Source organism: Pygocentrus nattereri, chromosome 19 (assembly GCF_015220715.1).
Source record: "Pygocentrus nattereri isolate fPygNat1 chromosome 19, fPygNat1.pri, whole genome shotgun sequence".
NCBI lineage: Eukaryota > Metazoa > Chordata > Actinopteri > Characiformes > Serrasalmidae > Pygocentrus > Pygocentrus nattereri.
Window position 1 is genome coordinate 36,257,260 of NC_051229.1, and position 22,477 is coordinate 36,279,736.

The following is a 22,477-nucleotide window of genomic DNA, read 5'->3' on the forward strand; positions in this document are numbered from 1 at the left end:
CAGGCGCAGAAAAGAGAAAGTAGGGGAAAAAAGAAATATATTAATAAACAGACGTTTCAAGAAGAATAGAAAAGTCTTGGTGGCCTTTTTGTTTGGGCAGGGAATCTCACAGCAGTTTGAAATCTGTGATGAACAGCCTAAAGTTAGGTTTAGTGGAGATCATTCTGGCTTTGCGCAGATGGAGTTTTCCCAGTAAGCTGGGTTATAAGACTTCTCGCATCATCAATGAAAGCCCTATGGCTAGCCCTAGGCCCCAACAATAGGAAATAACACTGTTGTCTCATTGATGCAGAGCTGAGTTAGAGTTGTAGCTGGAGATCTAAACACATTCACTCTTTACACAGACCTGTAGAGTCGTTTGCTTTTCAGTGTTTTCTTTCTCAGTTTAGTCAAGGCAAGTGAAGTGCTCTGAAAAGGGCAGTGCTGAGCAGCGACACCCCTTACCATGCGTTTCCTCCGCCTCTGAGTTCTCTGACTTCTCTCTCTGCTGGGGCTCAGGATGGACGAGTCAAGACAGGAAAACTGAATCCCAAAAATTATGAAGGCCGGCGGGAGGGCAGTGTGGTCTATCTCAACACCCTCTGCGGGTCACCCTTCAGGCTGTACTCGGTGACCAAAATCCACAGGCAAGAACCAAGGTGAGCAAACCACATCACCTGGGAGAGAACCTCAGATTTACCTTATATTACTGAGTGAACACTTTCTACAGTGCCAGACATCCATCCACTCATCCATCCATCCATTTTCTAAGCCGCTTCTCCGTCAGGGTCGCGGGAGTGCCAGACATCTAAGAAGAAATTCCAGTGCTTTTTCCAAATTTCTGCACAATTATATAAATTACGTTGAGAAGTTTCATGATAGTTTTGGGAAGGTTTTAGACTAAAATGTTTTTTTTTTCCATTCCATTCATAGCAGAGAGGCAAAATAGTCTCCAAAGAAACTGCTTTTGCTCAGATTTTTCGCTACCTTATCATAATGATTCCATATAAAAAAAGATGTGTGTGGGTTCACTGATGGTTTTGCATAGTACAACTCTGTTTCCAAAAACGTTGGGACTCTGTGCAAAACATAAATAAAAGCAAAATGCAATGATGTGTAAATGATTTAATTTAAAATAGTACTTAATAGTAATGTAAAAAAGACAACAAATCAAATGTTGAAACTGGGAAATTGTATGGTTCTTTGAAAAATATATGCCCGTTTTGAATTTGATGCCAACAACACATTCCAAAAAAGGGAACGGGGGCTTGTTCGCCACTGTGTTTCATCACATCTTCTTCTAAAACACGCTGTAAGCTTTTGGGAACTGAAGAGATGTTGCTGTAGTTTTGAAAGTGAAATGTTTTCCTTTTTCTTGTTTGATGCAGAATTTCAGCTTCCCAACATTTCAGGGGCTCATTTGTCATATTTTTCATTTCATTATGTGCCAAATGTCTTCAGTGGTAAGCCAGTTTAACACCCGGACTCTTTTGATAGAGGCATGCTGCTGAAATACATACAGAATGTGGTTTGACATTGTCTTGCTGAAATAATCAAGGCCTTCCCTGAAAAAGACGTCATCTGAATGGCAGCATATGTTGCCAAAACATATATGTCATTTAGCATTAATGGTCTCTTCACTGATGTCCACGTCACCCATGCCATGTGCACCCATACACCATCATGAATACTGGCTTTTGAACTGAGCACTGATGGTAAGCTGAGTGGTCTTTAGCCCGGAGGACACAATCCATGATTTCCAAAACAATTTCAAGTGTTGATTTGTCGGACCACAGGACACTTTTCCACTTCACCTCAGTCCATGTAAACGGGCTTGGGCCCAGAGAAGGCGACAGCATTTCTGGAGCCTTGTCCCTTACATACAGAAATTTCTCCAGATTCCCCAATCTTGTTACTGACCTGTTGGCAATTAACCACCAGGTGTTTTATTTTAGCATTACACAACTTTACCAGCCTTTTGTTGCCCTCATTGCAAATTTTTGGCATCAAATTAATATTCAAATGGCCATATATTGAAAAAGAAAAAAAAAAAACTCAGTTTTTTCTCAGTTTCAACGGTTGATTGGCTGTCTTTGTACTATGTTCGACTGAATATAGGGTTGAAATGATTTGCACATCATTGCATTTTGTTTTTATTTATATTTTGCACAGCATCCCAACTTTTTGCAATATGATTGTAAATAAAATGGCTATACCTGTGCTGTAGATATTGGATCCTACGATTCCTGTCATCACCACTGTATACATGTCAGGCTATTACACATCAAATCAATTAAGATTTTTTTTTTAATTGGTGGAATTCCCCTGTAATACTGACACAGACTGCTTTTTTGTGATTGACCATCATAGTTCTCTTCAACTGTCACTCACAGGATATGGGTGACACAGGGGTGAAGTACTTTCTAAAGGTATCTGTGGAAAGCTGGTCTGATGAAGTAAGGTCACAGCTTTTACTTCAATTCCATGGCTTAACGTGGTTTAAGTAGGTGAAACAAACTGGCTAAAATCCCTGAAGTCTCCTGAACCTTTGACATGTACTCAGCTGGGAGGTTAATAGTTACTCTGAGATGAGCTACGGCATAGCAACGTCGAAAAACACCAGCATATGTTGTGTTTTGGATGTTGGTATGCCGGTCAACCAGCATGACCACGATGGGTGACCCACTAAACCAGCACAAACCAGTTTAGATCTGCATGGACTGTATGCTGACTCCAGAACTAAACTACAGAAGCAAACATCAGACAATATACAATCCTTGACTGGTTAACTATATTTGGGGCAAGCTAAAGTATCTTGTATTCCAGAGCTCAAAATGGCATGGCTGCACTACCCCAGGGGTGAGACGCTGCGTCCACCACAGGTCCAGGGTTGCTAATAAATCTTTTCTGCGTTAGGTATTTTATGAATATGTATGTTACACATTTTACAGAACTACTGAACTTTTGTAAAATTAATTTAAAGAACACAGAAACAGAAGATTGTTGACATTTTAATTATGACCTGGACACGTATGCTGTACATAGTACAAAACATCTGTACACGCTCAAAGCCATCCTTTGAGCTTTCACTGAACTCTCTGACAGCGCAGCAAGAGCTGGAAAATATACATAAATTACTCAAATGACCGTTTCTGAAAAATATTTGTGTGTTGTTGCTCAGTTCTTCCATTTGCTCTTCTTCGCAGGGAGTTGACCTGTTGCCTCCAGGTATTTATTAACAAGCTCCTCCTGTACAGATGGCAGGCAGGGCTGATACCTGCTGTACTCCATAGTGTACTCTCCTTTACCCTACAGCACAAACACACATCAATGCACATACAACATTCCAGTTACACTGCACAGCTCTGTCAAGAGCCAGCAACGAAAAATCACTACAGTATTGGCTCTTGCATTCTTAGAAAGATTCAAGGGTTCTTTAATAAAGGCAACCATGAGTTCTACATAGAGCCATTTGCATGCTTAAATTGTTTTTTGCGTATTAAAGTCGTTCGTCAGATTAATGTGGGACGTGTTTTATGTGGTTTTATACAGCATTAAAAAGGTTTCTGCCCATGTATATAAGCTTGTAACCATAGACCATTTTGGTGCTCTCTATATATATATATATATATATATATATATATATATATATATATATATATATATATATATATATATACATACATACATACACACACACACACACACACACACACACACACACACACATACACATATATATATATATATATATATATATATATATATATATATATATATATATATATATATATATATATATATATAGAACCATGTTCTACATAGCACCATATCATAACCATTTCACCATGCAAAAGAACCATTTAAGCATGCGCAGATTCTGTACAGAACCCATGGTTCTAAAAACCAAAGAGCCTTGAAGAATATATTTTTAAAGAGTGGTATATGTTTACATTGAGTCATTTAGACCACACACAGGGTCCAATATCATTACATAATACAGAAATTGGATTCTACACTATATTGCCAAAAGTATTTGCTCGTCTGCCTTCACACACATATGAACTTGAGTGGCATCCCATTCTTAGTCCGTAGGGTTTAATATGATGTCGGCCCACCCTTTGCAGCTATAACAGCTTCAACTCTTCTAGGAAGGCTTTCCACAAAGGTTAGGAGTGTTTATGGGAATTTTTGACCATTGTTCCAGAAGCACATTTGTGAGGTGAGACACTGATGTTAAACAAGAAGGCCTGGCTCACAGTCTCCGCTCTAATTCATCCCAAAGGTGTTCTATAGGGGTGAGGTCAGGACTCTGTGCAGGCCAGTCAAGTTCTTCCACACCAAACAGGAAGGGGCCGTCCCCAAACTGTTCCCACAAAGTTGGGAGCATGAAATTGTCCAAAATCTCTTCCTTTCGCTGGAACTAAGGGGTTGAGCCCACCTCCTGAAAAACAACCCCTCACCATAATCCCCCCTCCACCAAACTTTATACTTGGCACATTGTAGTCAGACAAGTACTGTTCTGCTGGCAACCACCAAACCCAGACTCGTCCATTGACCCATTCTTTTACAAAAGGTCTGCAGGCCTAGGTGCTTGGTTTTATACACCTGTGGCCATGGAAGTGACTGGAACACCTGAATTCAATGATTTGGATGGGTGAGTGAATACTTTTGGATATATAGTGTATCTGTACTGCTCCCCTACACAGTGTAGATGTATTCAGTATGGTTGCCTCACCTCAGTGCAGGAGCGCAGCTCTGTTGAATACCCAAACATGTCATTGAGAGGAATCTGGAAGACAGAGTGAGCATTGATTTTATATTTGTATTTTTATATATGTATATAATTTTTTTTGCCCACTTCAGTTTGATTTGATTATCCATGAACTTACATCAGCATACAGTGTGAAGTACCCCTCTGCTCCATCCTGCCCTGTGATGACACCATGGCGACGGTTGACCCCAGCAATGACTGCCCCCTGGAATTCATTGGGGGCGACAATTTCCACGGACATGATCGGCTCCAGAATGACCGCGTTGGCGTTCTCCATGGCTGTTTAGAGAGAAAACAAGATTGCATAAGTGTTCTGTGAAAATGTAAGAAAATTAGAATAAAATTAAGTTAAGACATGAAGTTGTCTGGTATGTATACATAGTTCTGCATAGACTGTTGAGTTTTTAATACTCTGCATTATACAAACTCAAATATGGCATTTTTGTCATTTTAGTGCACAATTTCTACATACTTGCAAAGTTTAACTAAATATAACATGTGCTGTAACTTTTGCATAGGCCTTCCTTGATGTTTTGTCAATGTTCAACTCAGCAAATGAAGAATAATTGTGTATTAATTAAGCAAAAGAACAAAAGAGTGTTTTATCACAAGAAAAACATGTAACTGACAATAACACATGACCTTGAGTGTTCTGTTGAGCTCCGCTCACTCGCTACACAGCCAGCAGTTAGTCCTCCAGCTCTTTGCACTAAATTCCCAAACTGTCATCACCACTGAGCAGCTTTTCAGTCAGCAGCTGTGACAGAAGAACAGCTAAACAACCTGGAATCAGACAGAAATTAACCGAATACCAATCGCCAAACATGTAGTCTGATCTTCAGAATCTGACCAAATTAGACTGAGCCATAAAACTGCCGCAATATCAAGTTCAGCTCAGTTTTGTCAGTTTTTACCAGATCAGTATTAATGTTGTTTTGTTCCAGCGAGTCCATAAAGCATCTTACAGTCCATTTTGTTTGGCGAATGGTGTTGGGTTCATTTCTGGCTGATTCCATGTTGTTTAGCTGTTCTTCTGTCACAGCTGCCGACTGAAAAGCTGCTCAGTGTTGATGACAGTTTGGGAATTTAGCGCCGTCTCATCTTCAGAGTCTGACCAAATTGGCTGTCGGTCAAACGTGATCTTAACAGTGTCCGTTTTCTGTTTGTGGCAAAGTAAGAAGTAAAAACGTTCAAATGGCTTGAGCGTCTCCTACAGTTGTCAATGTCATTGCTTAGCAACGGCGTCTCAGCGGAGTGATACAGTGTTTGTGAGAAACGGTTTAAACGGTTCTCAACCAATCAGCTTGCGTGACTGGTACTAACTGTTGTATAAAATCGGATTAAATTCTCTGTAGAGGGTGTGTTAACTTCTTTTCACCTAGACAATCCACAAAAACATGGAATCTGACTGGGGTGCCCACACTTTTGCATCCACACATACTGATGTGCACCGTGTGCACCAGAGCTACATGCTAACCTTGTTTCATAGCGCCCTCTCCAGCTCGGATGAAGGAGATCTCGTTGGAGTCCACCATGTGATGCGCGCCATCCTCCAATACAAAACGTATGCCAGATACCTTATGACCTGTTAGGGGTCCCTTCTCACAGGCATCCCGGAAGCCCTGCAGAGGGAACAGGAACAGAGGAAGGGGGAGGACACAGAGTGAGCGTGAGAACCAGGAGGAAAGCTTAGGGACATGGATTTGTTCATATCTTCACTTTCCCTCAGCATCTTCAAAGGGGACAATAAAGGCACTTCATACTTCTAATCAGAGCTCTGTCAAATCCCAGCTCGCATTTCCATTCAAACACTGAGAAGACCCCCCAATCAGCAAGACAAGTTGCATCAAAGGCTTTGATCGTCAGCCATGATCAGATCCTACCAGAAGCTCAATGTATTTGCCATAATCTGGCCCTTGCAGTCTATGGAGGCTCAGTCACTGTAATTTAAGATGATGTGACGAAGCCCCAGATTCACCCACAGAGCGGAGCCGTCAGAGGATTCTCTCTCGCCTTAAATCAGGGGTGTCAAACTCAACCACTAAAAAGGCCATATTAAAAAATCTCAAGAAATCTGTTGGCAAGAGAACTGTTTTTATTTTATTTTGCTTTAACCTGAGCTGGCCACTGTTTATTGAAAATACTCCCACCTGTCAACTGCACAAAAAAAGTTTATGTGGCTTGAACTGCAGCTGGAACGCAGCTAGTGTGTTTAGAGACATGACTGGTGTGGTAAAATTAAATGTAACCGCTGTCCCAAAGATTGTTTCTGGTGAGGGGGGTGGGAGTGCACATTACACTTAAGTGCATGCTGGGGATTGTAGTGCAGTACATTGTGAAATGGGTTAATATTGAAAGAAAATCTGAACAATTTCACAGGCCTGTGAATTTGTGCTGCCTTGTGTTTGACATATGGGCATGAAATGCATCAGAATTCTTGTACTCAGTCTGTTTGTACCACTTTTCATATGTTCCTACAACATACATATGTTCAGATACAGCTAAACTGTAGATCCAAAGGTTAGGAGACACCTGCGCAATCAGCTTTCCTTGTGAAACGAAGGCAATTAATATTGAGTTTGCACTTCTTTGCGGTAGCAACAGCCTCTACTCTTCTGGGAAAGCTTTACACCACACTGCTGGGTACACTACACCAACTCTTCCCGAAGTTTTGGATAGCGCTCCATTACTTCACAGAATTTGCTGGGTGAAGGTATGACAACTAAAGGACATAGATAATCCTGCAAACTCCATTATGAACATGAGGTTCTGCACAGAACTACAGGGCTTCAAGAAAAAAAAGACCCCCTTAAAAGCAATGGTTCAACAAAAACTCCTTTTTCACACTACCTACCCTAAATGTAGTCGAACAGGCAGGTCAGCTCTGCTGCTGACATAACAGAGGTCTGTGTCATTTTAAAGGGACATTGGGAAGTGTTTTGCTAGTCACACTCACTTTTTGGGGCTTTGTGTTTTGCAAGCTTTCTCTTAAGCAATCTCGAGAGGAATTTTCTGGACTAGGCAGCACTTGACTAGATTGAAATGTTAGCTCTATCTTTACGCTAAAAAAAAAAGCTTTTGCATTTTTGTGTCGCAGAAACTACGACTCACCTTCTCGACAGCTGGCACAAACTGCTTGGGTACATTTGTGCCGATGGTCTGGTCTTCAAATTCAACTTTGGTGTAATTTTCTGGATCCAGAGGTTCCAGGACTCCCACCACTTTACCGTACTGACCTGACCCCCCGGACTGCTTCTTATGGGTGAAGTCAAATCTAGAAATTGCAGAGTAGAATATCGCTCATTTCTTACCTCTACGCTACATCATAGTCCAATCATATAAACTTAAGTGGATCCTTCTGTTTTTTTCTTATTACCTCTTTGAGACATCTTGAGCTTAGCATCCTCACTCCCTGGTGAGGCTTTGTTAAAGTATGCAGCCATATTTAGACTAACAAAGACATTACTGCAATTCTTAGATCCAAATGATTTTTTTCCAGTGGCCACCATTCAGATTGTAAACAGTACCCAATGAAACTGGTCATAAATTTGTTTAATGTCAGCTGATTATTTACACAGAGTAACGTTTTCTCCAGTCTAGCCCAATACAACATTTAATTTGGCCATTCTGCTCCACAATATACATTGTGAATGCAACATTTTATACAAGGATTAATCTTAGGTATATTGTGGGTGTGCAAACATCAGCGCATGACAGTTTAAGCATTAACTCTTTTTTGCTACACGCAGAGGAAATTTAAGCACTGCAGGATAGCTGACACAAGAAAAGTGGCAAAATTTTATAAGATAACAAACAAGCCATTCAAGTATAAAACTCTGTAGTGCCTGCTGTAGAACAGAAAGAGAGCAGACTTACGGCACAGGACTGGTCACCGTCTCCCTAAAGGCCACTTTAGGCTTCCCCATCACACACGAACAGTTATACTCCCTTTCCATCCTCTACAAACACACACAACTCAGTATATTAACACCAACAACTTGGCTTCAATACAGAGTGAAGGACATGATATGGTTTACTAATGGATGTGTTGAAATACCTGTGAGTAGATCTCCAGATGCAGCTCCCCCATTCCTGAGATAATGGTCTCCTTGCTCTCGGTGTCAAAGTGGACTCTGAAAGTGGGGTCTTCCCTGGTGAAGCGGCTGATGCCTTTGGAGAACTTATCTGTGTCATTCTGGAGTGAACAGAGGGGATAGAAAAGATAACTGGTCACACGCTGGTGTGTGTGTGCATCAGTTGTACGTGTGAGTGCAGTGCCTACCTTGTTGGCTGGTTTAATTGCCATGGAGATGACTGGGTCAGGGACATGGATGGACTCCTGTTCAACACAAAAGTGATAATTATAAACATTATTGATATTATTATTATTATTATTATTATTATTAACAACTACAACAATATGGACTAAATAAAACAACAAATCATTTTTTAAAATCTGTTTATAAACAATTATTACGTTTTCATTTCTACTATTCTCCGGAATGTGATCCCGGAATCTCCTTCCCTTTCTTTCTCTTTCTGTTTATTCTCCGCATTTTCTCTTTCTGCCCCCACTCTCTCTTCCCCTCCTTCCTTTCTTTCTGTTCTGCCTTTCTTTCTCCCACTTCCTCCTTTTCCCTTTCTCCCCCTTCTCTTTCTATATCTTCCTCCGTTCTTTTTCCATAATCTCATTCCTTTCTCTTACTTTGTCTTTCCTCCTTTTCTTTCTCACCTATTTTTCTCTGTAATGGTGTTCCACAGTTTATGAGCGCTATAAGAAAATTATCTTCCACCAACTGAGCTGTCAGAAATCCTATAGGAGTCTGCAGTTCTGAGTGAAGTGGTCTGGAGGGACAGGAACGCTTCAAAAGATATGCAAGACATTAGGAGCTCAGCCATTAAGAGCTCTAAATGGTGTAAGCAAGACCTTGTAGCTGATGCAAAACATATCTGCAAGCCAGTGTAATATGCTCAGACTTTAATTTCCTGGTAAGAACACAGGCTGCTGCCTTCTGAGCTGGAGTCCATTCAGAGAGACAGCAGGGCCTCCTGGTCTTTCTGAGGGATATTATAAAAGGAAGATCTCTGCCCAACAGAATCCACCTGCCCAGACTGAATTAACAAAGCTGTATGCAAGTGTGTTCACCATGGAGAGGTTGGCGCTTGTGCGAGCAGTGAAGGTGTCTCCACTGGCACAGTCGATTCCAAACAGGGCGCAGATATCGCCAGCATACACCTCCTCCACATCCTGAGTGTACAAGGGAAACACACAGACACTCTCAGAGTGCATAAAGATTTGAGCAGAGCAAACGGAACACAAGCCAGAATCGATGATGCCTTCAACTAAACTGGGTAATATGCATTTTCAACATTTTCTTTTTAACAACAGAGTGTGTGTTTACATGCACTCAACATTCTGATCAGTCGTTTTAAACAGAACACTCTGATTTCTTAGATTGGAATTAGGTCTAGAAATCCGATTAAGAAATCTGATAAAGAGGCTGAATTTAAGCTCAGTAATCAGAATAATCAGTGCATGCAAACTCAAATTTCTTTCGGCTTTCTCAGTGTGTGCATGTGTGAAAACAGGCCACGGTACCGGAAATAAGTGAGCAGCGTTGGAGTGACGCTAAAACCGCCTACATGCTTGACGAAATTAAGGATTTAAATATTCTGCCTGTAGGTGAGGTATGTTCATATGCTCAGGTAAAGTGCCGCAATGTTAAAAAAGGAAAAAAAAAAAAAGTCACGGCTTATAATTTGAATGTTTTTTTATGTTTCTTTATGTTATGTTTATATCACGTTATTCTGCGAGTTTATTGGCCGGTGGCAAAGCCGATTTCTAACTGACTCACGTTTCCCATTATCTAATTACTCAAAATGCATGTAAACGCATTGATCAGATTACTGAAAAAATCTGATCTTCTGCAGTTATCGTATTATTAAGTGGTATCGTATTATTTAAACACACTCAAGAAGTGTCCTATATTAAGGCTATTGCTGATGAAATGTTGTTGACTAGGCCACAGTTTTTGTACAGGGTGATCCAAAAAGATTCATCTGATTTCAAAGTGCCATATTTTCACAACCATGAGGTGTCTAGGAACCAATCACAATTCCAATTGAAAGAGGGGCTCATAGAGTTTCTGACTGTCAGTGGAAGACGGCCCCCTTCAGTCGGCGAGGAGATGAGACCCCTGAGCAGAAAGCGTTCTGCGTTCTCCACTTCAATACGAGTGAATCAGTCATAACTGTGCAGCGTGATTTTCTTGGGCAGTGAAGCTTCAACAGCTCAGAGCGTCCGTCGTTGGTTCCACAACATTGGATAATCTCCGAAATCGCACTAAAACAGCTGTGAGTGCAGCGACACCCGACATGCTCAATCCAGTATGGGATGAGTTTGACTGTGGCGTTCATGTCGTCCGTACAGCTGGAGGAAGTTCAGACTGAACACTTGTAGTTTACTGCATTGATCTGTAATGATTTACAAGTGAAATGAATCATTTTAAAAGCTGATGAATCTTTTAGAATCACCCTGTAGTCTGAAAAAAGAAAAGAAACAAAACTAAAGAGCACACTGAATACTCTTTTCCCCTCATATGAAAGATTCATACTAGGCCATATGAACACAAACAGGGATTCCAAACACATACATACACATATACACATGTACACCCTCTCACCTCCATCTGGTCTGCGTGGAGGCGCACCAGCCTCTGGACGCGCACTCTCTTGCCCGTGCGCGTGTTGTAAATGTACTCGCCCTTCTTCAGACAGCCTTGGTACACACGCACGTAGGTCAGCTGACCAAAGCGTCCAGCCTTGGATACAGACAGCAGTATGAAAAAATTCAAACAACTGCAGAGATAATCAATTATCTAAAAGCAGACATCAATGTAAAGCAGCCTCCAGCCCTAGAACCACATATATAAACACATATGTCTGAAACAATAACAGACAAGATAAAAATGCTCAAGTAAATTTTTTCCTGTTCATGCCGTTATTTTGTCCATACCTCTAGTTTGAAGGCCAAACCCACATACGGCTTAGCAGCATCTCTTGTAGAATCCATCAGAACCTTACTGCTATTACTCGATTCCCTGAAAACAAGAAAGAACATATAAGACTTAAAATTATACTTCAATGATCAGTTAAAGCAGAATATGATGTGTCTGCATGTTTGTTCCTTGCCGATTTAAAAAACAAACAATCAAAAAAAACAACATTGACCAATAGAATGCGACGCTCTGGCACGGCCGTATATGATCCTATGATTACAAGGCAAAATGCCAAGCATGGGCTAGAGGGGTATAAAAAAAAAACCCAGCACTGGGCTGTGGAGCAGTCCACTGTGTTCTCTGGATGATGGAGCTCCATCCAACACCATTGGGATGAGTATCTTTGACCACTGCTAGCCAATTTTCTATTAGGAAGTATCCAGAACTGTGCCTTATTCTCTATATATAGTACATTATTTTGGGCTTCTTCCGTTTTGTAGTGGTATCCCAAAATGCAGTGCAGAAGATCCAATGCACTGAAACAATCTTACAACTGATGTACTCTAACAGATCAGGAATACCCATAATGCACTGGTTTGAAGATTACAGATGTAAGTCAGCTCATGTGTGCAGTCAGACTCAAAGGTTACAGTGGACTGACTGCAGAACATTCATAGTGTTTATGCGACTGAATCTGCTGTTGCGCAGTAACGATCAAACCTACATGACTGTGTGTCCGAAATCGTTTACTACCATCACCGATTCTGTTCTTTATAATAATGTTCTATACAGTGATCTAGATTTTTGAACGTAAGATCCAGTGATTAATGGGCATTTCTCCATGTTCAGTGAGAGACTCAGGAGAAAGCAGAATATGATCCAGGACTCACTCGTCATTGAGGATGGCATAGTTGTTGACCTCACTGGGGTTGGGCAGGTAGTCCAGCACGGCGTCCAGCAGGGGCTGAACCCCTTTGTTCTTCAGAGCGCTGCCCACCAGCACCGGGGAGAAGGAGCGCTGGATTGTCGTCCTGCGTATAGCCGCCTGTGGAGGTCACAGATCAGCACGCTTACATTTTCTACATGACCGAGCAGAGTCAGCTTTGCCTTCTCGACATTTATTGCTGTCATTTTCATCTAACATGTTACTAGTAGAGTAGAGAGACCGAACAAGATGGTGACAAACCTTTAGGTCGTCCACGGTGGGGACTCTCTCTTCCAGAAAGATCTCTCCCAACGTTTCATCGGCATTGGCCACACACTCCACCAGCTCCTGCCTGCGCTCGGCCGCTTCTGTTCGCATCTCTGCCGGGATCTCATCGAAATGGATATTCTGACTGAGAGAGGGAGGCAGCGATGAGGAAAAACAAACAGCAGAAGAGGGCAAGCTTACGGATAAAGTAGCTGAACTCTAACAATTTTTATAGGCCGGTCATGATTTCTGAAAGAAAATTATATCAAATTAATTGTACTGCATTTTTTTTTACTACATTTTAGAATTAAGTCTTATTAAAACTTGGATAACTTGATTATTTCTCAAATAAGTAAATTTCTTGATTACTCATATCAGTGACAGCCCTTATTCTTTCTAGAATTGTTAATATTATCGATAGGATTTCTGTTACATGATTTACACAGCACAACTATACACTACACACTGCATTTCACTCTGTTCTAGTCAGTAAGCTTAAAGTGTATTTTTCTACTGGGTCCTTACCCACAGGGGCCTTCAAAATAGATGCTGCGCTCCTCAATGAGGTCAATAATGCCACGCAGGTTGCCCTCGAGTCCAATAGGGATGTTGACAAATGCTGTGTTATGGTTCAGTTTCGTCCTGAAAGAGATAATAAGAAACGATTCATCATGGAGTCAACTTAGTTTAGCCCATAAGCCATGGAAGGTGGTCAATATTTCACACAGACACTATTCTAATCTACTATGTTTAATACATAAAGCTTTACATTTCTGGCATTCTTTGAGACGCTCCACTGAATCATGGAATCTCAGGTTTCAAAATGATTTGGTTTAGACTTAAAAATATGAACAATTTGCCAAATAATGTTTACATTTGAAAATAGAAATAATAAATAGTGGACAGTGACCGGGCACAGTGTTTAAAAACTCCAGCAGCACTGCGTCTGATCCACTCGTACCAGCACAACACACGCTAACACACCACCCAAATAGTACCTGCTCTGTGAGGGTCCATGGGAGACCTGAACAGGGTAAAAGGGGCTAACAAAGTATCAGAGAAACAGATGGACTACAGTCTGTAACTGTAGAACTACAAAGTGCAGCTATACAGTAAGTGGAGCTGATAAAATGGACAATGAGTGCAGAAACAAGGAGGTGGTCAGAACGTTCTGCCTGATCGGTGTAGTTTCACATGGCAGTACGTTCCACTGTGTCATGGCCAGTGCTGGTGTACTTACTCAAAACAGGCAATCCATTATGTATTACTACCTCCTCCTTTCAAAGGGTAATAGCATTACTTTACTCTAGTTACTCCCTAAAACCTGTCCAAACCCACCCGTCTAGTAATTTATTCAGAATGAAATAGCCGGTCACAGTAAACATCATTTAAAAGACCCATCAGGATCACTGACACCAAGACGCATCAAGTCATGCTGATTAAAATCTTGAATGACGTTCTGAAAAACTGAGAACACTGCCTTCAGAAACGGTCCAAAAACAGCAGCCTCACAATCTTTATGAATAAAATGTATTATTTTACACATTTTGTCCGAGTCTGATCTGTTTCTGGTGAGGTTCTCTTCTTCAACATGGAGACAGATGATCTACAGAGATACCTGATAATTTAGATACATCATAATAACTTAGGTGAAAGTAACGTAATTGGTAGATCAGCAGAAAATACCCAGTGAGCGGTCAGTTGTGTGGACGAAAATGCCTTGTTGATGTGAGAGGTCAGAGGAGAATGGGCAGACTGGTTCCAGATGATAGAAAGGCAACAGGAACTCAAATAACCAACCAGAATCTCTGAGGAACGTTTCCAACACCTTGTTGAAAGTGTGCCATGAAGAATTAAGGCAGTTCTGAAGAAACAAGGGGGTCCAACCTTTTACTAGCAAGGTGTACCTAAAAACGTGGCCGGTGAGTGTGTGTTAAACAACTGGTCCATCATAGCAGAAAGAGAGAAGATGACTGTGAGGAGAAGAAGACACTACAGCTCACCTCAGCTGCTGCAGCGCCCGGGCGGGGTTCGCTCCCATGCGGTCCAGCTTGTTGATGAAGGTGAGGTGAGGCACGCCGTAGCGCTTCATTTGCCTGTTGACCGTCATGGTCTGACACTGCACGCCTCCGACGGCACACAGGACCAGCACAGCCCCGTCCAGAACTCGCAGAGACCTCTCCACCTCGATGGTGAAGTCCACGTGACCTGAGAGGTCAAAGAGAAGAAAAGACGTCAGGAAAGCGCAGAGGATCAGCCAGAGTGGCGACTCAAGCCGTTTCATTTAGAACTGCATCCTCGCGCCGGCCATCCGGCACCTCCCTACCTGGTGTGTCAATAATGTTGATATTGTGCTGTTTCCACATTGTGTAGGTCGCAGCTGACTGGATGGTGATTCCTCTCTGTCTCTCCAGCTCCATGGAGTCCATGACGGCCCCGACTCCATCCTTGCCCCTTACCTAAAGAAAGGGAACATATACAGAAAAAGCATCCTTAAAGGGCCCATATCATGGAAAACTGAATGTACTTCACTTTTATTTCAAAATTAAGCATTTAAAGTGGTTGGAAAACACTGTTTATGTCTCAAAATGCACCGTCTACCCCCCTTACAGTCCTCCACATGGTCCATATACGGAAGCTAAGCAGCGAAAACGAAGAGTCTGGGCACAGACAGATGCACGCTCAGACGCACTCTCAGCTCCAGTACGATTTTTTGTCCATAACTCAGCTAGAGAGTTACAGTTAATGTACCTCCTTGCTAAAAAAAAAAAAAAAAAAAAAATCATAGAACCCATAAAAAGTGTGGCTTTCAGTAGTCGCTAATGGTTTTCAGTGTTTTCCTGATGGGTTGATATCGCAGAGTAAAGGATTCTGAGCGTTTAATCAGGTGTTTTGGGGCTGATTCCAGATACATTTGATTATTTCCTAATGGCTTCTAACAGCAACCATCAAGCCAATTCCCATTAGGAAGCAAAACCATCAGGTTTTATTCCCAACGGCCCTGTGAAGACAGTTACGTTGTGACCGTGTCTTTTTTGGTGCCCACAACTTGGTCTGCTTGGTGCTTTTCTACATTGTCGTAACATTGAAATGTAGTTCCTCAGAAAGTTGTGACAGCGTTGTCTGACAACTTGGTGACAACCTCCTAGAATCTTTTTCTATTTTAATCAATATTACAGTCTTTAATAACTGATTCTAACCCATTCATGGCTTTCATGAGTTTCAGTAGCCTTCCTGTTTTTTCTGTGAATAAACCCGACATTCATCTCTGAACGTCGTGGTAGGTTTTATTTAGAAAGTTACCACATTTAATTATCATATTATCGCTATGGCAACGTTAATATACAATATTAACTTGTATTAACTGAATTAACTATTTGCCTAATCTCACAAAAATCAATACATTATCATATATTCACCTATTTAGCCATAGAACAGCCATAACACTAAAAACACCTCCTTGTTTCCACGCTCACTGTCCAGGTTATCAGCTCCACTGACCACACAGGAGCCCTTCTACAGTTACAGACTGTAGTCCATCTGTTTCTCAGCATGCTTTGTTTCACCCTGTTCTTCAGTGGTCAGGACCCCCATAATGCAGGTACTATTTGGGTGGTGGATCATTCGCAGCATTGTAGTAACAGTGATGTGGTGGCGGTGGCGTGTTGGTTTGTGTTGCACTGGTCTGAGTGGACTGTCCACTCTATTAGACACTGGGTTCTACTAATGTTTCGATATCAGACTTATTACAATAGAAGAACCCTATTCTTTTTCATCAATCTGAAGTTCCATCATGCACAGAAACATTTCCTCATGGAAAAGCTTCTTTAGACGTTCATGGTTCTGTCAGGAACCTTTGAAGAACCTTTTTTAAGGCTGTAATTTCTGACGAAAAGAGATTTAATGCCATATTGTCCAGTCCTACTAACGTACACGGACCCATGAGAACCGAACCGGACGCTCTCTGGGGCAGCAGACTGGCCAGCGAGTCTACGGTCAGATAAGAAGTGTCAGTGACAGCCGTTTAGAGTTACTGACTCACTTCATGCATCTCTGCTATTCTGCCGGTGTAGTAAAGCACCCGCTCGGTTAAGGTGGTCTTCCCGGAGTCGATGTGCGCGGAGATGCCGATGTTCCGGATCCTCTCGTTCGGGGTGATGGCGGAGGAACATGTCCGGCAGCTGCTGACCAGAACCTGCAGCACAAACCGTGACAGACAACAAACTGAGAAGCGGAAAGACGAGCTGGAGTCGTCGTCTTATTGGAATTCTTCCGTTCCACCTTAAATTCTAGATAATAAAGTTACACGATTTAAGGTGGAACGGCAACATTCGAAAAACAGACCCGCTTCAGACTTACATTTGTCGGTTTTGGTAGATTATTTCGGCTCAGGGCCAGCGCTGCTGTCAGTAACCGCATGCTGACGGTGTGTTGGGGCTGAAACCGCACACTTCCCCCGGCTGACCGGCTCAAAGTCACGCCGGTGCTGCGCTGTCATACGCTCCCCCGCGCAGCCTGCACCCCAAGGACCATTTGGTGGTCGTCGTGTCTGCCTGACTCAAACTAACGTCCCGTTAGATTGAGTGTAATCTACAGTCTTACTGAAAAGTAAATATTAGAAGTAATATTATATGTTAAAACGTTTGTGCAGAGCCCCTGGTGACAGTGATTATTTGTTAATAAGGATTTGCTACAAATTAACAAGACCACAGTTTATGTTACAGCATTGAAGTTGCAAATTGACTAAATTTCTGCGGGAAAAAAACACACAAATTATTAAAAGTAGTCAGTTATGGTATTCTGCGTTTTCCTGGTGGGTTGGTATCATAGTGTAAAGGACAGGACATCATAGTGTAAAGGACAGGACATCGCCTCCTACAGGAAACCAGTGGTCTCCAACAACGACCACTAAGCCAATTTAGAAAGCGTTAGAAAGACCATCCATCCATCCATCCATTTCCTCAGCCGCTCAGGCTCAGGGGGGGACAGGGCGGAAGGCAGGATACACCCTGGACAGGTCACCAGTCCATCGCAGTCCAGACAGACAGACAGACAGACAGACAGACAGACATTGGCCTGATTGCATGTCTTTGGACTGTGGGAGGAAACCGGAGAACCCGGAGGAAACCCACGCAGACACGGGGAGAACCCTGGCCGCCCGGCCGAGGAATCGAACCCAGGCCCTCCTTGCTGTGAGGCGACAGCGCTCACACCACGCCACTGTGCCGCCCCCTAGAAAGCGAACCTTCATGTTTTAATCCTAGGGGTCTCTCTTTTCAGCAGGAACTGGGGCCAAGAGTTATGAGAAAATTAACTCATTAACTCCACCACTGCGCGCTACATTAATCAAAACTTTTAAAATTTGCTTTGTCACATTTCACTTCACTGGTGCTCAAACTTCAACGCTAATTGCTACGGCTAACCACACACAACGAAACTCGCTGCTTCGCTAAAGCGGTTAAATTTATTTACGGATGTGTTGAAGTTCACAGACAGAACTCGGAATCAGGCACATGAACAGGCGGTCGGTCGTTCTGCTCGCTGCTGTAAACGCGCCGCTGAGGGTCCTTCGATTCATCCAATGAGAGCGCAACAGGAAACCAGAGGGTGCAGGTTTAGGCGGGGGCCAGTGATGGCGCAACCTCGTCAGGCGACAGAGTGATCGGTGCTTCACCGGCTCGTGTTCTGAACAGCGTCTCGTAGCGGCGAGGAGGAGCAGGTTTAGAGACCATTCAACATTTCTGTTGGTTCCTGATGTCGTCCAATAGTCCTGATGGGTTAGTAAAGGACTCTAATGGTCTGATTCCTGTCCTACAGGAACCCCGTGGTCTCTAATGGTAACCACTGAGCCAGTTGCCACTAGAAAGCGAAACCAGCAGGACAAACAGGATTGGTGGAATATCGCAATGTGAACGGTATTAATCTATTCATTACATTCCCACTTCATTGTGTTCATCTATCCGCGAGTGTATATCAGAGGTACAATCCTGGAGACCCCCCCCCGTCCTGTCCACACATTCTCTTAGTCTTCATCAGTCTCCAGCACAGAAACAGCGCGTGGACGCGTTCAGTCCAGCAGGTGGCGCAGCAACACCTTACAGTGCATCAGAACTCAGTTTAATTCATCTATTCATTCATTTAACTACGGTCCAACAATAAGATCGGACTTAAATGACCTCAATACGACCGCCGTATCACACAACACAAAGTTCAGAACCTTCGGCCGAAAAAGAGGGAGGGGGCAGCAGAAAACGCATAGGAAAAAGGAAAAAAAGAGTTTTCTATTGCTTCATATATACACACACACACACACACACATATATATATATATATATATACATATAGATATATATATATACATACATATATACACATATATACACACGCATATATATATATATATATATATATATATATATATATATACACTCACCAGCCAGTTCAATTGCTTGTTAACACAAATAGCTAATCAGCCAATCACACGGCCACAACTCACTGCATTTAGGCATGTAGAGGTGGTCAAGACAACCTGCTGAAGTGCAGGCCGAGCATCAGAACGGGGAAGAAAGGGGATTTAAGGGACTTTGAACGTGGCGTGGTTGTTGGTGCCAGACGGGCTGGTCTGAGTATTTCAGAAACTGCTGATCTACTGGGATTTTCACGCACAACCATCTCTAGGGTTTACAGAGAACGGTCCAAAAAGAGGAAATATCCAGTGAGCGGTCAGTTGTGTGGACGAAAATGCCTTGTTGATGTGAGAGGTCAGAGGAGAACGGGCAGACTGGTTCCAGATGATAGAAAGACAGCAGGAACTCAAATAACCAACCAGAATCTCTGAGGAACGTTTCCAACACCTTGTTGAAAGTGTGGCATGAAGAACTGAGGCAGTTCTGAAGGCAAAAGGGGGTCAAATTTTTTACTAGCATAAAAAATTGAGTATAAGTAAAAATTAACAGTTAGTTGAGAGTACGCTTACAATAGTTGGTTGAGAAGGTTTTAACTTTTAAGATCACAGCTGATTTGGTCAGACTCTGAAGATGAGACGACACTAAATTCCCAGAGTGTCAGTCGGCTGAGCAGCGAGTGGGCGGAGCTCCTTACTCTGACGTAGCAACAAGCTGCTCGTTAAGGAGCTGTAATTTGGTGAAGGAACTGAACATTAAAACATATTAAACGCCGCGTTCACGGCCCACTTTATTAATTTAGTACTTTATTTATTTAACTGTTGTATAAAAGCAGTAGAGACTCTCGAGGTCGTCTGTTATCACTATAACATCACGGCTGTGATGATCAATGGCGACCAAATCACAGCCGTGTTGTTATTTCGCGATAACACCCTCCCTCTCGTGATCTATTGCTTCAAACCATAGTATCTTCATTTTTGTTGTTTTTCAGTTTTTGTCATAATTGGAAAAAGCCTGTTGTCTTTCACATTGTTTGTAAATTTCATAATGAATGAACGAATAGAAACAAATCAAGTCTGGTTCCACTGGCTTACATTAAAAGTAAAGTATGTTTTTTCCCTTCTCCTGTAAAGTTACTGTTTTGGAGGTACAAATGTTTTGTTCCGAAAGTGGCGACAAATACATACATTATTATTAATACACTATATTGTCAAAAGTATTTGGTCGTCTGCCTTCACATGCATATGAACTGGAGTGACATCCGATTCTTAATCCATAGGGTTTAATATGATGTTGGCCCACCCTTTGCAGCTATAACAGCTTCAACTCTTCTGGGAAGGCTTTCCACAAGGTTTAGGAGTGTTTATGGGAATTTTTGACCGTTCTTCCAGAAGCGCATTTGTGAGGTTAAACACTGATGTTGGACGAGAAGGCCTGGCTCACAGTCTCCGCTCTAATTCATCCCAAAGGTGTTCTATCGGGTTGAGGTCAGGATTCTGTGCAGGCCAGTCAAGTTCTTCCACACCAAACTCACTCATCCACGTCTTTATGGACCTGCTTTGTGCACTGGTGCGCAATCATGTTGACACAGGAAGGGGAAGCATGAAATTGTCCAAAATCTCTTGGTGCTGAACTTTAAGAGCTCCTTTCACTGGAACTAAGGGGCCGAGCCCAACTCTTGAAAAACACCCCCCACCATAATCCCCCCTCCACCAGACTTTATACTTGGAACAATGCAATCAGACAAGTACCGTTCTCCTGGCAACCACCAAACCCAGACTCGTGCACACTATGCACCTCAGCATCCGCTGACCCTGCTCTGTCATTTTACGTGGCTGACCACAGTTGTGGGCTGGAGGTTAGGGATCTGGCCATGTGACTGGAAAGTTGCCGGTTCGATCCCCAGAGCCGACAGTACATGACTAAGGTGTCCTTGATCAAGACCCCTAACCCCCAACTGATCCCCGGGCGCCGTGGATAGAGCTGACCACCACTCTGGGCAAGTGTGCTCACTGACCCTAGTCTGTGTGTGCGCTCACTAGTGTGTATGTGGTGTTTCACTTCACAGATGGGTTAAATGCGGAGGTGAAATTTCCCCGTTGTGGGACTAATAAGTATCACAATACCGTTGACTGTGGAATATTTAGTAGTGAGGAAATTTCACGACTGGACTTGTTGCACAGGTGGCATCCGATCACGGTACCACGCTGGAATTCACTGAGCTCCTGAGAGCGACCCATTCTTTCACTAATGTCTGTAGAAGCAGTCTGCAGGCCTAGGGGCTCGGCTTTATACACCTGTGGCCATGGAAGTGATTGGAACACCTGAATTCAATGATTTGGGTGGGGGAGTGAAAACTTTTGGAAATAGTTTTTGTGTGCATTTAAAACCTTTTCTAACATTACTTGTAAACTCCAGCTGCCCTTAACTCGATCTGTAAACTCAGAAATTCTGACTATTCAGGGCATAAATGCTGCCATGCCCACAATCTCCTCATAGCAGCTCAGCACATGGCGGACTGCATGCAGGGCTGGGCTGGGCGGATTACCCGACAGCTGGGACTAACGAGGTCTAACAGAAACGGCACATTCATTCGCGTATCAAGTAATCTGAACGTCATCCGTCTCAGAATAAGAGCACGTGTGGCTTTCAAGGCTTCATACATGTGGATGAGCACAGCTGATCAGCAGGCTGATTTACTGTGCCCACCTTTAATGGCGCTGACTGATGGATTTCAGGAATAGACTTATGACTCAGTTCACTTTTTAATGAGGGCATTATGAAGTGCATCAATACGTTAATGTAAGTTACATCATAGCTGAGAATGTATGCTTTACACCTCGCTTTTCTTTTGTCAGCCAGGTTCAACATTAAACCAGCAAGCTGACCATACAAACCAGCAAGCTGACCATACAAACCAGCAAGCTGACCATACAAACCAGCAAGCTGAACACAAGGACGACTGTATAAAAAGGGTTTGTTTTTGCAAAGAGGGCAGCCGTTTTAGCCAATTACACACTTATTACAATATTCCTAAATGTGTTTTGAAATATATAACATTTGTGTATTTTTTTGTGTTTTTGTTTTCATTAAAAAGCAAAAGAAAAAGAGAATTGCAATTGAGGAAAAT

The 22,477-nt window shown here is 42.5% G+C and overlaps 1 protein-coding gene across 1 annotated transcript; it reads right to left on the minus strand.

Moving 5' to 3' along the window:
* Positions 1-2,977: 2,977 nt before the first annotated feature.
* On the minus strand, positions 2,978-18,625 carry gfm1 (G elongation factor, mitochondrial 1). The gene is made up of 19 exons (XM_017691852.2): positions 18,416-18,625; positions 17,303-17,544; positions 16,986-17,138; positions 15,270-15,402; positions 14,947-15,151; positions 13,469-13,585; positions 12,938-13,088; positions 12,642-12,796; positions 11,769-11,853; positions 11,437-11,574; positions 9,900-10,001; positions 9,036-9,092; positions 8,811-8,948; positions 8,630-8,712; positions 7,865-8,027; positions 6,231-6,375; positions 4,872-5,032; positions 4,718-4,771; positions 2,978-3,288 (listed from the first exon to the last, which is right to left on the minus strand). Exons 2-19 carry the CDS (start codon positions 17,360-17,362, stop codon positions 3,157-3,159), a joined length of 2,232 nt encoding a protein of 743 aa, XP_017547341.1. The 5' UTR covers positions 17,363-17,544; positions 18,416-18,625; the 3' UTR covers positions 2,978-3,156.
* Between the last annotated feature and the right edge of the window lie 3,852 nt (positions 18,626-22,477).

What these genes read in the sequence shown, in the direction of transcription:
- gfm1 (XM_017691852.2), bottom strand. Translation starts at nt 17,362, where the DNA reads ATGCGGTTACTGACAGCAGCGCTGGCCCTGAGCCGAAATAATCTACCA. An exon ending in GAATAGCAGAGATGCATGAA is followed by an intron (nt 15,403 to 16,985) that starts GTGAGTCAGTAA and finishes CCCTTTCTTTAG; the next exon opens with GTAAGGGGCAAGGATGGAGT. An exon ending in CGGGCGCTGCAGCAGCTGAG is followed by an intron (nt 13,586 to 14,946) that starts GTGAGCTGTAGT and finishes TATCTCTTTCAG; the next exon opens with GACGAAACTGAACCATAACA.